Source organism: Caretta caretta, chromosome 6, assembly GCF_965140235.1.
Source record: "Caretta caretta isolate rCarCar2 chromosome 6, rCarCar1.hap1, whole genome shotgun sequence".
NCBI lineage: Eukaryota > Metazoa > Chordata > Testudines > Cheloniidae > Caretta > Caretta caretta.
Window position 1 is genome coordinate 68,683,666 of NC_134211.1, and position 20,040 is coordinate 68,703,705.

The 20,040-nt window shown below is 42.3% G+C and overlaps 1 protein-coding gene and 1 pseudogene across 2 annotated transcripts in view; one reads left to right on the forward strand and one right to left on the reverse strand.

Annotated features, from left to right (window-relative positions):
* The window catches only part of EHD4 (EH domain containing 4), a 63,802-nt gene that overhangs the window by 7,053 nt on the left and 36,709 nt on the right, over positions 1 to 20,040 (forward strand). For both annotated transcript variants that reach the window (XM_048855661.2, XM_075129687.1), the window contains exon 2: positions 8,766 to 8,942. In XM_048855661.2, coding sequence (XP_048711618.1) covers positions 8,766 to 8,942 — 177 coding nt within the window. The remainder of the gene's footprint in view (positions 1 to 8,765; positions 8,943 to 20,040) is intronic.
* LOC125639125 (small ribosomal subunit protein eS10-like) lies at positions 7,394 to 7,969 on the reverse strand (annotated as a pseudogene).

The window sequence follows — 20,040 nt, forward strand, 5'->3', positions numbered from 1 at the left end:
CACTTGTTTGGTAATTACTTTACAATTATGTACAGGGCATGACCTTGCAAATACGTACCCGAGCATGAAAATGTCTGCATTTCCCCACATGTTAATTATACAAAGTTGCTAGTGTTTTTTGCATTCTTCATAAATTGCACTGAAAATTTGCTTTTTTCAAGTACAGTAACTTAAAACTGTCCAAGGAACATTGTAGAGGTGAGGATCAAATTTTAATCTGCTTTTTATATCTGCAAGGTTCATGAAAGTCCTGCTTTAAATTCTACAAAACTTTTTTTCTTATTCTCTCAGTATCAACAGATTATAATTTACTTGCAACCCTACAATAACAAACTATGTTTTTTCTCTTTTAACATAGGCCAAGATCCTACAGACACTTATACCCATATTTATCCCTACTCATCCGAACAGTTCAACTGTCTTCAAATATTTAAATAGCAAGTCAGTTTTCTCTTCTCTTATTTACAGCTACCCACTGGAAGCTTGAAACTGAATTTGGTTTCTTTAGTGATTATTGCTTCCACCCAGCAAACTCTTATATACAGTTTAATTTTACTCAGCTGAGTAAATTGAGTGTATGCATAAGTGTTTGCAGAATTAAGAATTAGGACATAATTAGGTAAGGAAACCAAATTCATCTTTGGGCTCCCAAAGGGTAGGTGCAGATAAGAGAAGTGGAAAAGTTATTTGTATTTTAAGGCTATTTGTGAAAAATAGTTTATTGTCCAAACATTGCTCTGTGCTCACATAAACTTTTTTTTTTTTTTTTAAAGTTAAAATCTGCTTTGTGGGTTTGGAGTCTGTATAATATATTTCCAAATCAATGTATTACTTGACTTAAGGGCAAATTTAAGTTAGAGCAAATATTTCATGGATCTTCAGGTTTTCTGTACTCTTTGTTTTGAATTCAAGGGATAGTTTTGGAAAATAAACATAAAGTTTTAACATTCCAATATTCCTTGCAGGGCTTTTAAAAAAAATATTTTTGGTGCCACCTTCTTGTATGTAATGTGCTTTTAGCTTAACTCTATTCCCTACAATGTTTAGTAATGTAGTTAACTGCTGTGAGTGTAGAGCTTGGGCAGAGAGAAGGGAAAAATATTATTTTATTATAAATAAATAATGTCTGGTAAATTTTTTCTTCCAGCTGGTTTTTCACAAGTAAACTTTGATTTACACCTGAAGTCATAAATCCATACTGTTCCTGCTTTCTTCTGCATTTAATGCTCTGCTTCCTCAAGAAGGATTGAGATTTAAAAGGTGGAGAACCACTTTACCCCAGAAAAATACTACTTATGCAGTCTTTTCTACTGAGTCAGCAAAACACTTAACTTTTAAATATGTGAGTAGTCCCACTGAAGACACTTGCTTAAAGTAGCACATGCCTATATGTTTTGCCTGATTGGGAGCTTAATGAATGAAGGAAGTAGGTAAGGATCATATGAGTGCTGATTGTTGTGACTTAGTGTTAGATTCATGTCATATGCAAAAGTTTTGGTTTTAGTCAACCTGAATGCAATTTTTTGCATTGTTTACAGTCAGTATATAGTCACTTTTAAATTTAGACATAGACAAATATGTAAAGTTATGGTTCCAGGTGCTATTTTCCCCCTCCCCTTACAAACTCCCCAAACACTAACTCCTGAACACCAAGCCTATACAGAATGAAAGTAGATAAAGGAATGCTGTCAAGATTTCAAACAATTTGAACAAATCTCTACATGTTTCTAATAACACTTCAGCTGCACCCTTGATACTGTTGACGCATTTTGCACTTAGTGCAAATGACCAGTTTAGTTTTATTATCCTATCTGGTTATTGTGTAGTAGTACAGTATTGATTGATTGAGCATTTGATACTGCCAGAGAATGTCTAAAGAAGTATATAATTTAAAAAACAAACCAAACAAAATGTATTTTTAATTCAAATAATAAATCCAGCAAAAATTCCTATTCATCATCCTCCCCCTGTTTTGTTTTTTAGGAAAAACTATCTTTATTTTAGGTTTAAACTGTGTAACAGCATACCCTTAATCCTTCTATTAGTCTCTCAGTTTGTCATGGTTACTATAAAGAAGGAAGGAACTACTGTGCATTCAGTACCTTTTCGCAAGAGTATGCAAAACAAAAACAAAACAATTTTTGTTTTTGAAGGTGGAGGGAAATAGGGACAATTGACAATTTGTTATATCAAACAGGAACTAGCCCTTATGCTTTTGTAGTCAGCTGTGGTGTTTATTTTTTTTCCTATTTAATGATCAAATAAATTTCTACCCTATTCTAAAATCTTGTTGCATCGAGTTTCATTTTGATATCAATGTGAGGTTTAAGCATTCTTATACTACTAAATAGATGTATTTTAAAACTAGAAGGGTCTGACTTTTTTTAAAACTAATCAAAGCAAGGAAATTCAGAATTAAAGCTAAAAGAAAAGGAGGACTTGTGGCACCTTAAAGCTGTTTCTCTCCTTAGTCTGCCAAGTTGAGCTTTGTTAATACATTCAGTATTAAGCAAATGGTGCAATGGTACACTGAACTTTTTTTGTTCCCCATAGCCAGTGTCAAGAATTGAGGCAAGATTTTAAACATTTTTTTCAAAGTTACACTTTCAAAATGTGGGAGCATATAAAATCTCGGGTTTGCAAAGGGTATATGGGTATATTTAACCCGATTGTGGGGAAGAACTGACAATGACCCTGTGTCTATCATGGTCCGGATAAGATTTCTGATACTTTTTAATCTCTGTGGATTTGTAAAGATTAAATTTGTCTTTCACTGACATCAGATGTCATGAGTTTTCATTCAGAGCAGATTTCCCACACTTAAACAAACATCCTCTGCCTGGACTAAAGAGCCCAGTTCATAAAACAAAAAGAGAGGTTTTGTGACTGTTAGCTATTTTGAGTGGAGTGGCCCTGAGGGAGGAAAGAAGCTTTCCATTGTGTCTCCACATGTACTAACAATTGCTAGCTAGAGTATCCTTGCTTAATGTTGCTGAGAAGCAGTTAGCTTGTGCTAATGCAATAGTTCAGAATAGCTGAAGCAATGCACTTTAAAGGTTGATTACCATGTCATGAGCTCTGCCTAATTCGTAGCACATCTAATTTTGAAATGAAATTTCCCACAGTTTGGCTTCAAGTTCTGCAATGACGTCTTGGGAAGACCTTACAGAATTCATTTTAAGGGCAGGAAGGCTGCACCTCATGTAGAAGCAAAACTTGCAGTCCACAGGATATGTGTGGCATGAACTACAGTAGTCTGTCTGTGAGACACATGCTATTTTTAAATAGTCTTCCTGTAAACTCTTGGACTCCTTCTCTAGTGATCTTTGCTGACAAGGCCATGAGGTTACTGGTGTTATAAATCTGGGTGTTTTCCTGTGTTAACATAATGTATTGTACAAAAACCACTAGTTTTTTACGTAGCGAGACTGCCCTCTCCTTTCATGTGGCTGGGTGAAAATGGTGTTTTTACATTGAGAGGAAGCATGCTAAAACTACTTGCAACTGGTAGTCAAGATCTGGTTCTGTTCTGGACTCTGCCACAGACTTGCTGTATGACTGTGAGCCAGTCACTTAACCTCTTTGCCTCATTTTTTCTGTTTGCAGATATTCATAATATCTGTCTTACCAGGATGTTACATATGTATCTTCACTTCTTCAGTATTTCTAGTGTGCAGTGGGTCTCCTGGAGCAGATCCTCAAAGAATAAATCCTGAAGCACTTACATGAGAGGAAAGTGATCAGGAACAGTCAGCATGGATTCACCAAGGGAAGGTCATGCCTGACTAATGTAATCATTGCCTTCTATGATGAGATTACTGGTTCTGTGGATGAAGGGAAAGCAGTGGATGTATTGTATCTTGACTTTAGCAAAGCTTTTGACACGGTCTCCCACAGTATTCTTGTCAGCAAATTAAAGAAGTATGGGCTGGATGAATGCACTATAAGGTGGGTAGAAAGTTGGCTAGATTGTCGGGCTCAACGGGTAGTGATCAATGGCTCCATGTCTAGTTGGCAGCCGGTGTCAAGTGGAGTGCCCCAGGGATCGGTCCTGGGGCCAGTTTTGTTCAATATCTTCATAAATGATCTGGAGGATGGTGTGGATTGCACTCTCAGCAAATTTGCGGATGATACTAAACTGGGAGGAGTGGTAGATACGCTGGAGGGCAGGGATAGGATACAGAGGGACCTAGACAAATTGGAGGATTGGGCCAAAAGAAATCTGATGAGGTTCAATAAGGATAAGTGCAGGGTCCTGCACTTAGGACGGAAGAACCCAATGCACAGGTACAGGCTAGGGACCGAATGGCTAGGCAGCAGTTCTGCGGAAAAGGACCTAGGGGTGACAGTGGACGAGAAGCTGGATATGAGTCAGCAGTATGCCCTTGTTGCCAAGAAGTATGCCCTTGTTGCCAATGGCATTTTGGGATGTATAAGTAGGGGCATAGCGAGCAGATCGAGGGACGTGATCGTCCCCCTCTATTCGACATTGGTGAGGCCTCATCTGGAGTACTGTGTCCAGTTTTGGGCCCCACACTACAAGAAGGATGTGGAGAAATTGGAGAGAGTCCAGCGAAGGGCAACAAAAATGATTAGGGGTCTGGAACACATGAGTTATGAGGAGAGGCTGAGGGAACTGGGATTGTTTAGTCTGCGGAAGAGAAGAATGAAGGGGGATTTGATAGCTGCTTTCAACTACCTGAGAGGTAGTTCCAGAGAGGATGGTTCTAGACTATTCTCAGTGGTGGAAGAGGACAGAACAAGGAGTAATGGTCTCAAGTTGCAGTGGGGGAGGTTTCGGTTGGATATTAGGAAAAACTTTTTCACTAGGAGGGTGGTGAAACACTGGAATGCGTTACCTAGGGAGGTGGTGGAATCTCCTTCCTTAGAAGTTTTTAAGGTCAGGCTTGACAAAGCCCTGGCTGGGATGATTTAATTGGGGATGGGTCCTGCTTTTGAGCAGGGGGTTCAACTAGATGACCTCCTGAGATCCCTTCCAACCCTGATATTCTGTGATTCTATGATTCCTCAGAGACCTTTGGCTTCATCTATGTGGCTCTGATTTGCAGAACTGGGGATTAAGATTGTTGCTGCCACTTTGTAAGCTTTATGTTGTATGTGTCACCATCTTCTGAATCACCATCTTCCATCAGCAGGAGTCTCTGGAAATGCTGTTTCATAGCAAAATAGGAGACTTAGAACCAAAAATAGAGACTCTTTTTGAAGAAGAGCAACACCAGTGAAAAGGAAATTGTTATTTGAAAACAAAGTATACTTGATCTATGGAACTCACTGCTGCAGCTACTGATTCAGATAATTTTAGATTAAAAAAGATTAATACACTAGCATCTGGAGTTACAAGTGTTATCTAAGGACTAGATGCTGCAAGTGGATCCATGTGGGTGTAGTGATGTGCAGATCCATTTTTAGGATTTAGACCTTAGCTACAATAGTGTAAGGCAGGGATGGCCAACTTGTGGCTCTGGAGCCATATACTCCTCCTTGTATAGGCACCGACTCCAGGGCTGGAGCTACAGGCACCAACTTTCTAATGTGCCGCGGGGGGGTTCACTGCTCAACCCTTGGCTCTGCCACAGGCCCTGCCCCCACTCCACCCCTTCCCGTGCCCTCCCCTGAGTCTGCAGTGCTGTCACTCCTCCCCATCACCCCCAGAACCTCCTGCACACCATGAAACAGATGATTGGCAGGTGTGGGGAGGGAGCGGGAGGTGCTGATGGGGCAGTGCTGCTGGTGGGCAGGAGATACTGGGAGCCGGGGGTGAAGGGAAGCTGATGGGGGGGCTGCTGACATATTACGGTGGCTCTTTGGCAGTGTACATTGGTAAATTCTGGCTCCTTTTCAGGCTCAGGTTGGCCACACCTGGTATAAGGGCTATTCATTTTCATATATCTGGGCATAAAGTGATCATCTCCTGAGCTCAAGAATGCATACTATTCTCTCTCTGCACCCCCACCTCTGCCAAATAAATAACATAATCATGGCGTTGTCCAGTCTTGCAGGTGCATGAAGCAGAAGCTGGTATAAGTCACTCCTGGAAGCAGAATAATGTACTTAATGGACTTTGGTCTGTTCTGATATGTTAGTAAATAGGAGGCTCAGGGAGAGAAGCTCTCTCCTAATCTTTTGGCTCTTACATGTCCTCTTGCTGGTTTTGGTCTGTATGAGCAAAGGGTTGTTAGAATTTCACTTAAAATAATAGTTCTTCCCTTCTTCCATTCCTCCAGTTTTTAGACCTCATGTAAAGACGATGCAGTTGTTCCCTGTAGCTTATACAGTAAGAGTTTGGTGCTATTGGAGCAAGTTTACCAAGGCTGGTGAAGAGATTCTATTTCATAGCTATCATAGTCTTAGTTCCTTGATTTTACTTCTTTGTACCAATATTATAAGGCTTTGGTTGTTTGGGTTCTGTTGAACTGAAGGCAGAGTGAAACAGGAAACAGATATAGGTGTGAGGTTTTTTGCAGGAGTGGTGGGTGAAATTCTGTGGGCTGCGTTGTGCAGGAGGTCAGACTAGATGATTATAATGGTCCCGTCTGACCTAAGTATCTATGAATTGTTTAACAAGCGGAAAAGCTCCGTGGAATGTATATGCAGCTACAGCAGCCTTGAAGTAAGGCTAAATTAGTGCAGTTTTACAAAATGACACACAACCTACCAAACCATTGCTAGCTATTGACCTCACAGTAGCAGCCTTGTCCAGGTTCCCACCCATTGAATGCTCAGAGCATTCTGCCATTGGCTGTCAGAGCAATGGTACTACCACTAAAGCCTGAAGAATTGTCTTGATAGGTTCAATTTTGATTATTTTAAGCTGTTGACTATGGCAATCTGCAAATGTGCCCTAAATTGTAGTTAGCCATGATTGGCTTTAAATACACCAATACTTGGGAAACCCATGGACCTAGTAATTCTTGATTAATCAGGTTCTCTTTGTTTGAGGGAGAATCTTGAAATACTAAATCCTCAATTGTTTTCATAGGTGCAACTTTTCAAGGGTATTTCTAGGGTAGTTCTGCTGTTTATATTATGAACAGGGAGTTAGAGCACAATTTTCTTGAAGCTAAGCAGGGCTGATTGTAGTTGTTCTTTCCTTCTCTGAATCTGGAAAAATGGGTAAGCCAGTGTATGCTGCAAAAGCACGTTACTTAATAAACTGAATAGGTATAGGGAATCTTTTGCTGTTAATATTGGCCTCGAATCAGGAATACCTCCTCATTCAGAAAAGCATGGAAGCCTGTCCTCAACCTTTAAGCATGTGCTTAAGTTCCATTGAAAATAAGCACTTAAGCTGGTCCATGAAGGAGGCTGTCCTGCTTTTGTCTGTAGCCTATCCTTAGTGATTCGGCAGGAGATGGAAAACCCATCATAATGCTTTTTGAGATTTTCACCTATTTTATTATACACAAAAACATGACCAGAGAATTCTAATGAGGAGGCTGACCACGTCCATGACTGAATCTACCTCTAAACTGGAATTCAGTAGCTGCTCCAGCACCAGCCTCAGCCTTTTAGTCAGCACCAAGTGGAGCGGTACTGCGTCTGTAGGTATCTCTGTCAGCCTCTCTCCGAGTAAGACGAGCAGGGCGTTCACCTTCCAGACCTTTGGGCTGCGGTCTGCCAGTCTCAGCGCGGCTACAGCACAGGGTGACAAGCACAATCTCGGGGTAGATGAAGATAATCACGCAAATACTCGATACCCTCGTTGGTCAGATACCAGTAAAAGTGCCTCCAAGCAAACTTCTCCTTCACATAGCCACGCGATTTCAGTGACTGCATGGCTTTCATGACATGGAGGTTGGGCACATTCTTGTCTTCCAGCTCTGGGTGTTTAGGCATGTGAACATCTTTCTTGGCCACCATCACTCCCTCCTTAAAAAGGAGTTTGTAGATGGCAATCTGGTTCTTCTTGGGCATCAACATCGTGGTGCTAGCAGTAAGCCCGAGAGCTGGAAAGCTAGGCAATTGTGCAAACAGGAAGGAAATTGTCTTCAACTGAGATGCATATATGTGTCCAAGGGCAGAAATTAGTTCTGCAGTTGGAACTTAGTTAACAATTCTGTTATGCAATTTAGACTCAAATTCATCTCCTGCTCCCCCATGTGTTGGCTCTACAGGTGTTAACAGAAGAAAAGTTTACTCATGTATGTTACTAAAATCATCAGATATGACTGTGAATTCAGCTAGCAGTCAGGTCTGTTCAGGAAGTTGGTGTCGTTTTCACATGATCGCTTTTCTGACCATACCCACAAGTTTAAAAACCTCTCTCTATAGGCCTTGCTGTTAGCAGCACACATACAAACTTAAATACACAAGTGCTAAATGAGACTTCCTAATGTATGCATTGCTGTATTTGCTGGCAGCAATCATGTGCAGCAGCATACCTTGAATTAACTACAACTTTGTGTAGTCATGCTTGAGTCACTTGTAGCCATAACTGGTGAAGTGAATCTTATAGTTGAGGGCATGTTTTTATCTATGGTTTTACAGGGGAGGATTGACTTTCATTATTCTGACTTTATCGGCTTTTTGTGAAAAGTTGGAATTCCAGCTTTACACTCTGACATCTATTTCTAGCCAAAAAAAATAGTGAAATGCATAAAAAGTTAGTCCCTGATGGTTGGACTGAGGGGGTATATGTCTCTTGAATTTTATTTCTTTATTTTAATTATAAAGAAAATGGCAATTTTTTTTAACCGAAGTGCTTGCTTATCTTCCCTTTCCTTTTTATAATTCCCCTTTCCTAGGTACCTATTAGAACAGGACTTTCCAGGCATGAGGATTGGTCCAGAGCCTACCACAGATTCTTTCATTGCTGTGATGCATGGAGATGCAGAAGGGAGTACTCCTGGAAATGCATTAGTTGTGGACCCCAAGAAGCCATTCCGTAAACTCAGCCGCTTTGGAAATGCTTTTTTGAACAGGTAAGGGCAGGCTCGTTGCTGGGTTTTTGTTTTTAAGTTTAAAGTTCCATCTGTCTCACCTTCTCTATGACATTTACTAAGACTACTCATTTTCTGCTATATTCCTTTTTAATAAGGCAAATGATGCATATTCAAATGCAGCAACCAGCAGTTGGGAATTGTTATATAAATTAATATCTAAAGATTAAAATACCATATAGTGAATTTTTAACGTGGAGCTGAACGTGTCCAATCACAACAGTTGACTGTGAAGGGAGAGAACATGCAGTAAACAAACATTTTAATGGTGGTCCAGACTACACAAAAATATAAATATGGTATATGTTCAGTTACAGGAACTGTACTTGTCATTATGAAAATTAATTCACAAAAAGCTGCTAAAAGGTCTCTTCAGCCAAGTGTCTCTTCGGTGTGAGAGTTTAAGCAATACATAACTCTGGAGCAGACTTAGCCCTAGCTGGCCTTCTCTGCCTTAGAGAATGGAATTTGTAGATTAGCACCAACATAAGTACCAGTAGTGCTGTGTGTCCACACCAGCTATGCTCTTTTAGGTACTGGTTGGTTGTAGTTTTGGTCTGCATCCATTATTGTGTTCTTTTACATCGTTACTTTTGTGCTGCCCTCTGGATACCACAGTTCCTGGCACAGCCCTCTAAAGCAGTGGTTTCTGGAGATTTAAAAGACCTCCTAACAAGGACAACATATGAAAAATTCCACGTGATTTGTGTGCACTTCCAAGCTGCAAGTGATGAATTTTGACAAGTGGAATAGATGAAGACAGCCTTCAAGGGTTTTGATAAGACAGCGTAGTACTGGGGTTTGGGTGGTGTATTATCATTTTATTTTGCATAATTGTGGGATCTTTAACTGGTTGTAAGCCTTGCAGCCTGGAGCACATAGTACTCCTGGGGGAATTCTGCATCACTGCGTATGTGCAGAATTTATTTCCCCTGCAGATTTCTTTGCTTCCCTGCAGAAAAATAACTTTCTGACAGGGAAGCAAAGGGAATCTACAAGAGCGGTCATGCGACCCTCCCCAGCAGTATGTTTCGAGTGCCCAGGGCAGCCAGCAGAGAAGTAAATCTCTGTGGGCAGGAGACAGGACTGGGGAAGACCCAGCTGGTGGCTCCTACCCTGCACCGGGCTCAGCTGCTAATCACAGCTAGCCTGGGGAGGATGGGACTTCCTCTTCTCCTGCACAGCATCTGGGGCCAGGTTAGACTCACCGCCAGATTTCTCCCCCAACTGCAGGAAGCTCTGCATACTCTCCCCCCGGCCTGCCCATATACACTTCCTGCACCCATCTTTCCTCAACTGCAGGGGGAGGGATCCCTGTACATGGAGCTGCTCCCCCATCCGCCCAACCCCTGTGCATCCAGACCCCCTCATACCCAGACCCTCTTGCTGAGCCCCACTCCCCCTGCATCTGAACCATCCCAACGAGCCAGCTGGATCCCCACCCCACTGAGCCCCAGACAGTTTGCACCTGGATGCCCACTCCCCCCCAGCATCTGGACCTCCAGTGAGCCCCCTACACCCAGACTCCCTTGCTATACTCTATTCTCCCCCACCCATACAACACCCCCGCTGAATCCCAACCACCTTCACCTGGACCCTCCTGCAGAGTCCCATTACTGTTGCACCCAGACCCACAACTAGCCCCTGTTGATCCAGATTCTCCCCCCCTCCCAGATCCCCCGCTGAGCCACCCGCACCCAGATTGCCCCACACAGAATCCTCTCAACCCACACCTGGACCTCCCCCACTTTAAGCCCCTCCACACTTGAATCCTGCTTTGCTGAGCCTGCATGCCCACACAGAGGGGCAGGGCCCTGGGGTGTTTCTGGGGCAGGCCAGGTCCTTGCGCTGTGTCAGGGTTGGGTGCAGCTTCACCACTGAGTCCATGTGCCAGGGGTGGGGAAGTGGCACAGATCTCCCACCTCTGTGCAGCCAGCCAGTGGCCCGTGCTCCCCAATGCCATGCTGGAGCCGCCACATTTATTTGACAAATAAAATTTGCAGAATTTTAAATTTTTTGGCACAGAACATAGAGTAACATAGACTCTATTCATGTATTGGGTCAAATCCCACAACCCCTGCTGAGTTAAAACTCCCAGTGACTTCAGTGAACAGAGTAAGCACTTCATGAACCAGCCTTCTTTTGTTTTTCTGCTGTACTTGGTGGTGGTTTGAAGAGGAAGCCAGGACCTGTAAGACAAGTTAAGTTAAATTGGTTCCCTTCTAACACGAGTGCTTCCTGTTCTGCTGATAAACTCTAGCTTGTGCTTTAGCAGAGCTGTTAGAGTGCAGTGTTTTCTCATGTTGTTTTTATTCATGGAAGAAAGCCTGTGTGTGCTTGAAGCCAGGCAGCCTGTCGGTTTGCTAAGAAATGAATTTATGTAAATAATTACGGCAGCTCTCTGGGCAGCTGCAGTTAAGTTTTTTTTTAAATGTATTTTTGTAGCAAATACTCCTTGCTATTGTGACCAAAGCTCTGGTCTCCACTGCATATTCCTCTATTCTTTCTCCACAAGAGAGTGTAGTACTGTTCTGTATACCAAGCAATCCATGAAAGCCACGTATATGAGAAGTATGTAGTAAACAGTACTTATACAATACACTACTGATTAAACAGACACATAGTAATAGTGAACATTTGCTGACATAAGTAGGACGACCTAGTTTCTTTCCTAAATCACACCATAGCTAACTGTCTCAGCCCCTGAGTTCCCCAAAGGAAGGCTGTGTTTCTGGCTGAAAAGAAAACGTATCAGACATGGTTACTGACTAAATTATTAAAATAAATGCACTGTTTTGGTGCAAGATATCTACTGCAATGCAATTATAAACCAGCAACCTTCGCCTCCCTGATACTTACAAGCTCCCCGTCAGCATGCCCAAAATTGCTGCAAAAAATTATCATTCACGTGTTATTCTGACCATGTTTCAAATCCCTCAACTGCCTCCACTTACCCTATCATAGAATCATAGAATAACAGAGTTGGAAGGGACCCCTGGAGGCCATCTAGTCCAACCCCCTGCCCAGAGCAGGACCAATCCCAACTAAATCATCCCAGCCAGGGCTTTGTCAAGCCTGACCTTAAAAACTTCTAAGGAAGGGGATTCCACCACCACTCTAGGTAACGCATTCCAGTGTTTTACCACCCTCCTAGTGAAAAAGTTTTTCCTAATATCCAACCTAAACCTCCCCCACTGCAACTTGAGACCATTACTCCTTGTCCTGTCATCTGCTATCACTGAGAATAGTCTAGATCCATCCTCTTTGGATCCACCTTTCAAGTAGTTAAAAGCAGCTATCAAATCCCCCCTCATTCTTCTCTTCAGTAGACTAAACAATCCCAGTTCCCTCAGCCTCTCTTCATAACTCATGTGTTCCAGTCCCCTAATCATTTTTGTTGCCCTTCGCTGGACTCTCTCCAATTTCTCCACATCCTTCTTGTAGTGTGGGGCCCAAAACTGGACACAGTACTCCAGATGAGGCCTCACCAATGTCGAATAGAGGGGGACGATCACGTCCCTCGATCTGCTGGCAATGCCCCTACTTATACACCCCAAAATGCCATTGGCCTTCTTGGCAACAAGGGCACACTGTTGACTCATATCCAGCTTCTCATCCACTGTCACCCCTAGGTCCTTCTCTGCAGAACTGCTGCCTAGCCATTCGGTCCCTAGTCTGTAGCGGTGCCTTGGATTCTTCCGTCCTAAGTGCAGGACTCTGCACTTGTCCTTGTTGAACCTCATCAGATTTCTTTTGGCCCAATCCTCCAATTTGTCTAGGTCCCTCTGTATCCTATCCCTACCCTCCAGCGTATCTACCACTCCTCCCAGTTTAGTGTCATTAGCAAACTTGCTGAGAGTGCAATCCACACCATCCTCCATATCCTTAATGAACATATTGAACAAAACCGGCCCCAGGACCGACCCTTGGGGCACTCCACTTGATACCGGCTGCCAACTAGACATGGAGCCATTGATCACTACCCGTTGAGCCCGACAATCTAGCCAACTTTCTACCCACCTTGTAGTGCATCCATCCAGCCCATACTTCCTTAACTTGCTGACAAGAATACTGTGGGAGACCGTGTCAAAAGCTTTGCTAAAGTCGAGGAATAACACGTCCACTTTCCCTTCATCCACAGAACCAGTTATCTCATCATAGAAGGCAATTAGATTAGTCAGGCATGACTTGCCCTTGGTGAATCCATGCTGAGTGTTCCTGATCACTTTCCTTTCCTCTAAGTGCTTCAGAATTGATTCTTTGAGGACCTGCTCCATGATTTTTCCGGGGACTGAGGTGAGGCTGACCGGCCTGTAGTTCCCAGGATCCTCCTTCTTCCCTTTTTTAAAGATGGGCAGTACATTAGGTTTTTTCCAATCTTCCGGGACTTCCCCCGGTCGCCATGAGTTTTCAAAGATAATGGCCAATGGCTCTGCAATCACATCTGCCAACTCCTTTAGCACTCTCGGATGCAACGCATCCGGCCCCATGGACTTGTGCACGTCCAGCTTTTCTAAATAGTCCCGAACCACTTCTTTCTCCACAGAGGGATGGCTACCTCCTCCCCATGCTGTGCTGCCCAGTGCAGTACCCTGGGAGCTGACCTTGTTCGTGAAGACAGAGGCAAAAAAAGCATTGAGTACATTAGCTTTTTCCACATCCTCTGTCACTAGGTTGCCTCCCTCATTTAGTAAGGGGCCCACACTTTCCTTGGATTTCTTCTTGTTGCTAACATACCTGAAGAAACCCTTCTTGTTACTCTTAACATCCCTCGCTAGCTGCAACTCCAGGTGTGATTTAGCCTTCCTGATTCCATTCCTACATGCCCGAGCAATATTTATATACTCATCCCTGGTCATTTGTCCAATCTTCCACTTCTTGTAAGCCTCTTTTTTGTGTTTAAGATCAGCAAGGATTTCACTGTTAAGCCAAGCTGGTCGCCTGCCATATTTACTATTCTTTCTATGCATCGGGATGGTTTGTCCCTGTAACCTCAATAAGGATTCTTTAAAATACAGCCAGCTCCCCTGGACTCCTTTCCCCTTCATGTTATTCTCCCAGGGGATCTTGCCCATCAGTTCCCTGAGGGAGTCAAAGTCTGCTTTTCTGAAGTCCAGGGTCCGTATTCTGCTGCTTTCCTTTCTTCCTTGTGTCAGGATCCTGAACTCGACCATCTCATGGTCACTGCCTCCCAGGTTCCCATCCACTTTTGCTTCCCCTACTAATTCTTCCCGGTTTGTGAGCAGCAGGTCAAGAAGAGCTCTGCCCCTAGTTGGTTCTTCCAACACTTGCACCAGGAAATTGTCCCCTACGCTTTCCAAAAACTTCCTGGATTGTCTGTGCACCGCTGCATTGCTCTCCCAGCAGATATCAGGGTGATTAAAGTCGCCCATGAGAACCAGGGCGTGCAATCTAGTAGCTTCTGCGACTTGCCGGAAGAAAGCCTCGTCTACCTCATCCCCCTGGTCCGGTGGTCTATAGCAGACCCCCACCACGACATCACCCTTGTTGCTCAGGCTTCTAAACTTAATCCAGAGACACTCAGGTTTTTCTGCAGTTTCATACTTGAGCTCTGAGCAGTCATACTGCTCCCTAACATACAGTGCAACTCCCCCACCTTTTCTGGCCTCCCTGTCCTTTCTGAACAGTTTATACCCATCCATGATAGTACTCCAGTCATGCGAGTTATCCCACCAAGTCTCCGTTATTCCAATCACATCATAATTCCCTGACTTTGCCAGGACCTCCAGTTCTCCCTGCTTGTTTCCCAGGCTTTATTCATTTGTATATAGGCACTTGAGATAACCCGCTGATCGCCCCTTGTTCTTAGTATGAGGCAGGAGCCCTCCCCTCTCACACGCTCCTGCTCGTGCTTCCTCCCGGTACCCCGCTTCCCCACTTACCTCAGGGCTTTGGTCTCCTTCCCCCGGTGAACCTAGTTTAAAGCCCTCCTCACTAGGTTAGCCAGCCTGCTCGCGAAGATGCTCTTCCCTCTCTTCGTAAGATGGAGCCCGTCTCTGCCTAGCACTCCTCCTTCTTGGAACACCATCCCATGGTTGAAGAATCCAAAGCCTTCTCTCCGACACCACCTGCGTAGCCTTTCATTGACTTCCACGATTCGACGATCCCTGCCCTGGCCTTTTCCTTCCACAGGGAGGATGGACGAGAACACCACTTGCGCCTCATACTCCTTTATCCTCCTTCCCAGAGCCACGTAGTTTAAACTATCGAGTTTAAACTTCTTAAATTTGCATTCAAGGACTTGTGTAACTTCCACCTTCCCTGTATCTCAGATCTTGTTACTTATTTTCCTTCCCTCATCCCCTTTGCATTACTGGTATTGACAGTCTTGGCATCCCATTTTATTATTTTTCTATTTCTATCTTTTTGGGCCTTGCTCTGCTGCTCCCTTTGGTTGGAACAGCCTTCCAATCCCAATACGCCAGGACCCCTTGTGACCCGGATTGCCTGGGGTAGCCCTCACTGAAAATGTCAATGTCAGTGCAGACTGCAAAAAGAACAGATTCTCCCAAAACTGGTGCTTAACACTGAAGTTGCAAACTATACTCCTGATCCCTTACACTGGTTATCAAGAAGCAGAAGAAAAGAAATCACACAGCCCCCTTTATTGCATTCCAGTTCTCTGGCTCCCAATTGGTGCAGAGGTCCAGTAAAGTGAGAAGTTATTTAAAAACTCTGCTCACTTATACAAAATGTTCTGACCCCAAAGGCCAGCCACATTGCCAGGTCAGTAGTAGTTTGGATGTTATCCAAAATACCATGCTGCCAGCCAATCTTTTAGTCTCTAAAACTAAAGGTTTATTATAACGAAAAAAGAAGGAACAAAAAGAGTTTTTAAATGGTAAAGCATTTTACATACATGCAAAGACTTCAAAGTCCATGTATCAGGTTGTTAGCAGTATTGGTGAGTCACTGGCTTGAAAGTCCCTCTGGAATGCATCCACAGCTTGGATGGGTCATTCAGTCCTTTGTTCAGAACTTCAGTTTGTAGAAAAGTTACTCCAGAAGTAAGAAGCAGGAATGAAGAGAGAATGGAGAAGATGCAGTCTTTTATATTCTTTTGCCTTGTGGCTTGTACTTCCTTTGTCCCAAACACAAGTTTCACAGCACATGTCATGGAAAAACCTTAGAGTTCTCTGTCCATAGACATGCCTCTATATGTTTTGCTGACTCATTAGGTGTATCCCCAGGCTCCTTTCCCTGGGTTCATTGTACCTCTGATGACCCTTGATGGACCATTGAACAGGCTAGGCAGTGCCGATGCCAATCTGTGTGGGGGTGTACCCAGAAACACAGCACAAGTTTGGAAATACAGATATATGCTACATATCTATAACTGATAATGCAAAGGTGATACAAACATATAAACAAGATTATCATACTTGGTAAACTGTAACATTTTTGCAGATACCTTACACGGTGTATCTGGTCTGATTAATTGCAATTTTATAATATTGGTATCAATAACATCGCAAAGTGTTCCACCCCTCCTTTTTTAAGAATTGAGATCTCTCTTAAAGACTTGTGTTCCACAAAGCTCACATCAGTCACATGTAACATAAGAGAGGAAATAGTGACTGAGAGAATGGAGAAGTTAGCAAACAAACAAGAAAGAAGCGGTACCACCAAGAGTTGCACGTAGTGAACCTAACCAGCCACATTATTATTATTATACTTTTATTCCTCCCTACTTTTTGTTGCTCTTGATAGTAGTTGACATGTCTAAAACTAAATTATAAGTTCCTAGGTGCAGCGATAGTACCTCTTTTTTGTTCTGTAAAAAACCCTAGTTAGCATGCCCTTGGGTGCTGATGAAGTACTCAAGAATGAAAATTGCTACAAGGTTACAGAAATTATTTTACGATATTAATTTGCATTTGAGAAATAGCATGTGATTATGTAGGCAAAAGGCTATGTGGTGATGCATACAGTGTACACCAGAAGGCAGAGTTAAGGATGTAAGTGCAACCTTAATTTACTTTTTTTAAAAAACAAGTTTTGATTGCTTCTTTGAGCAGCCTTGATGTTCTCAGCATAGTTTTACATATGGATTATTCAATAAAATTGAATGTAGCTTTCTGACAGTAAAGTAAAACTTAGTTTTCAGTTTCAGATACTGCAACTGCTTTTTAGGCAGACTTTCTAAAATTGTTGCAATCCAAAATAATTATAAATTTGGTTCACTTCTGATTTCCAGACCAATGTACATCAGCTTCAGTTTTCACCGAGTCCGTTCTTGCTAAGGGCCACTGCTCTACTTGTACGCAAAGGAGATACATTCAAATCAGGAATGGCATGAAATGGAAGATGGTATATGTTGGTAAATTGATCTTTGTAGCATGACACTTATTTGCTCCTTCTTGATTTATTGTCTTTTGAGAGGGTGGGCAAGTGTTCTGGAAACATACAAGTCCATCTACAAGATTTTTTCTGCAATATACCCAAGGTTTCTTGTTTATTCCGTTCTGATGAAGACGTCTCACTTGCAGTGATAATCTGATATCACTGCTTGTACTTGTGTTTCTATACTTGTATATTTAATTTCAAATGTGGAAAATGTGGAATGAAAATCCTATGTATGGTGCTAATGGGGAGGAAACTTTCATTATTGGACTTACGGCACTGCAACACTGTATTTACAACAACTTTGTAAACCTGTTTTTTAGTGCATGTCTGTTTGCTCCTGAACAGTTAAGTACAAAAGCAAGGTGTGTATGAGACAAATGTGCTTTGAAACTTATCTCAGAACTAGGATTTATTGCATTTCAGGTGCATAGCATAGCTTTTTCTTAAAACTTGTCATAAAAAGCAGTTTAAAATGATCATGCTGATATAGTTGCATTTACCGTTTGAAACTTTTATATGAAATATTAGTCTGACCTACCCTTTGTGGAAATATTTTTGTAACCTGGCTCCACTTTGCCTTCAGGTCATGGACTAATCTAGAAACTGCAGCCAGCCATTTCTAACTTCAATTTGTACTCCTGTTTTTCACTCCTTTTCTAACTTGTCCTCTTCTGTACCCTATTAATGCTTCTTGTGTGATTTGCAGAGCTATCCCCACGTCTAACTATAGCTCTTGTTTGGCCTGTACAACCTGTCACTGCTTTTATGTAATTTGGCTTGTGGACAAATTTGAACATTGTAGCATTGTTCAGCTGAAATAAAGGTTCTTCTTTCTCATAAGATGTATGCTGAATTTTCTAGTTGATACTAAACAGCTGCCAGGCTTTCTACAGAAAGATGAGATAGCGTGAAAGTACGTGGATTAAGAAAAAATTCAGTCTCTACAATATTTCTAATAAAAGAAGGTGTTTTCACCTTGTATATATTGCCCATTGCTCTCCTTTTGTCCTCGTGATCATCTAGTTTATTTTCTAGGGTTCAAATCTTGCATCTGATGTTTATATTTTATATAGTTTATATTTTTGTATTTCCTTGATTATTGATGCCTGTTTAGTGTTCTTCCTCAGAATCCAGTCAGTTTTGTGCTTTTTGGTGCATTGTTTCCTTTATTATCTCTGCTGTTGGAAGTGAAGGACAAAGTTTTTTTTAATAGCAGTGTCTCACTGACCTTTCAAAAGCAGCACGTAAACTTGCAAAACCTTTACTTAAATATATAAGGCTACTTTGATGTTTGCAGCATTTTCTATATTTAGTACTCCTTTGTATTCTCTATAGTAATTATAGGAGATACTGAGATAATGTTGTTTACTTAACATGTGCTTTTGGAAAGTCAAGGTGGTTGTGTCTTTCTGAATCAGAAGGGATGACAGACAGGTATAACAGAGTTTGGTTTCCTGAGCAATGCCTTTTAATGGATAAAAGCAAGGAGTTTCTCTGTGCATTCTCTCCAATATCATTACTTCCAGAGGTCACCTGGAAAATAAGACAAGGCTTGAGTTTTGTTGATAGCTTCTAACTGGGTCCCTCCAATTCTCCTGGATCTTCCAGATCTTCTATCTTAGAAGCAGGAGCATATTCTCCATCTGGAGTTGAAATTTCTGCAGTTGGCTGCGTGGACCATACTATACTAACACATTTTGACTTTGATTGCGGTATGTTTTGTTAGGGAGGCATGAATTCCACACAGTACAGTACAGAACATACAGAGCATATCCGCTTCTTTATCTATTTGAAGATCTTCCTTCTTCAGACATCTACTATCAGAAGCACCACTGTCTTGGGACTTGCCAAGTTGAGGGCACTACTTGCCAAGTTGAGGGCATTACCATTTAAATTTTGGGAGAATGGCCACTGTGCTGTCTCTGAAGACCCTATTACTGATATCATTAATGTCAGCCATGAGAGTCAGTGAGATCCAAGACCTATTGGCTGATTCTCCTTACAGTGTTCCATAAGGATAAGATGTTCCTACTCACCTGCTAAATTTCTGTCTAAATAAACAGAGCTCTGAAGGTGATTTTTTTCCCCTCCATTTGAAACAATTAGCCTGTCTGTATTTTATTCCCCTATATTACACATTTTACCAGAAGGGGATAGGCTTCACTCTCCAGTTGTTGATAGGGCCCTGAGCTACTATCTAGATAAGGCAAGTCTTGTGCAAGTCTCCTAGGCTGCTATTGACATACAGGGATAGCTTTTCCATTGAGATTTATCAGCACTTGAAAAGTGTCAAAGAGGCTCATATTTTACATAGAAGCCTGTTACGAACTTGCAGATGATATAGTACCTAAAGGCCTTCAGATATGTTTTTCCAGGTCAGAAGCACCCTGCCTGAGCACTTTGTATCACAGTGTTGTGTAAGGCTGGTCTTTGGAGTTCTGTGTGTATGTTTAAGCAGGACTACTCTCTTGATTTGACAGTTTATTACAGATCTGCTGTCTCTATAGCTTTCTACATGCCTTCCTCAGATTTTGAGTGTGTCTGGGATTTTTACTAAATGGAAAGGAACTGGGGCCATAGCTGTATCTATGCAGTAACTTCGCACCCGGCATTTGGTTTCTTGCCATGGCAAGTGTGTGACCCATCGTTGCCATCCCTCATGATTTTATCAAGTGTTTCATTATCCGTGGTATTTTTAGTAAAATGAAAGTTT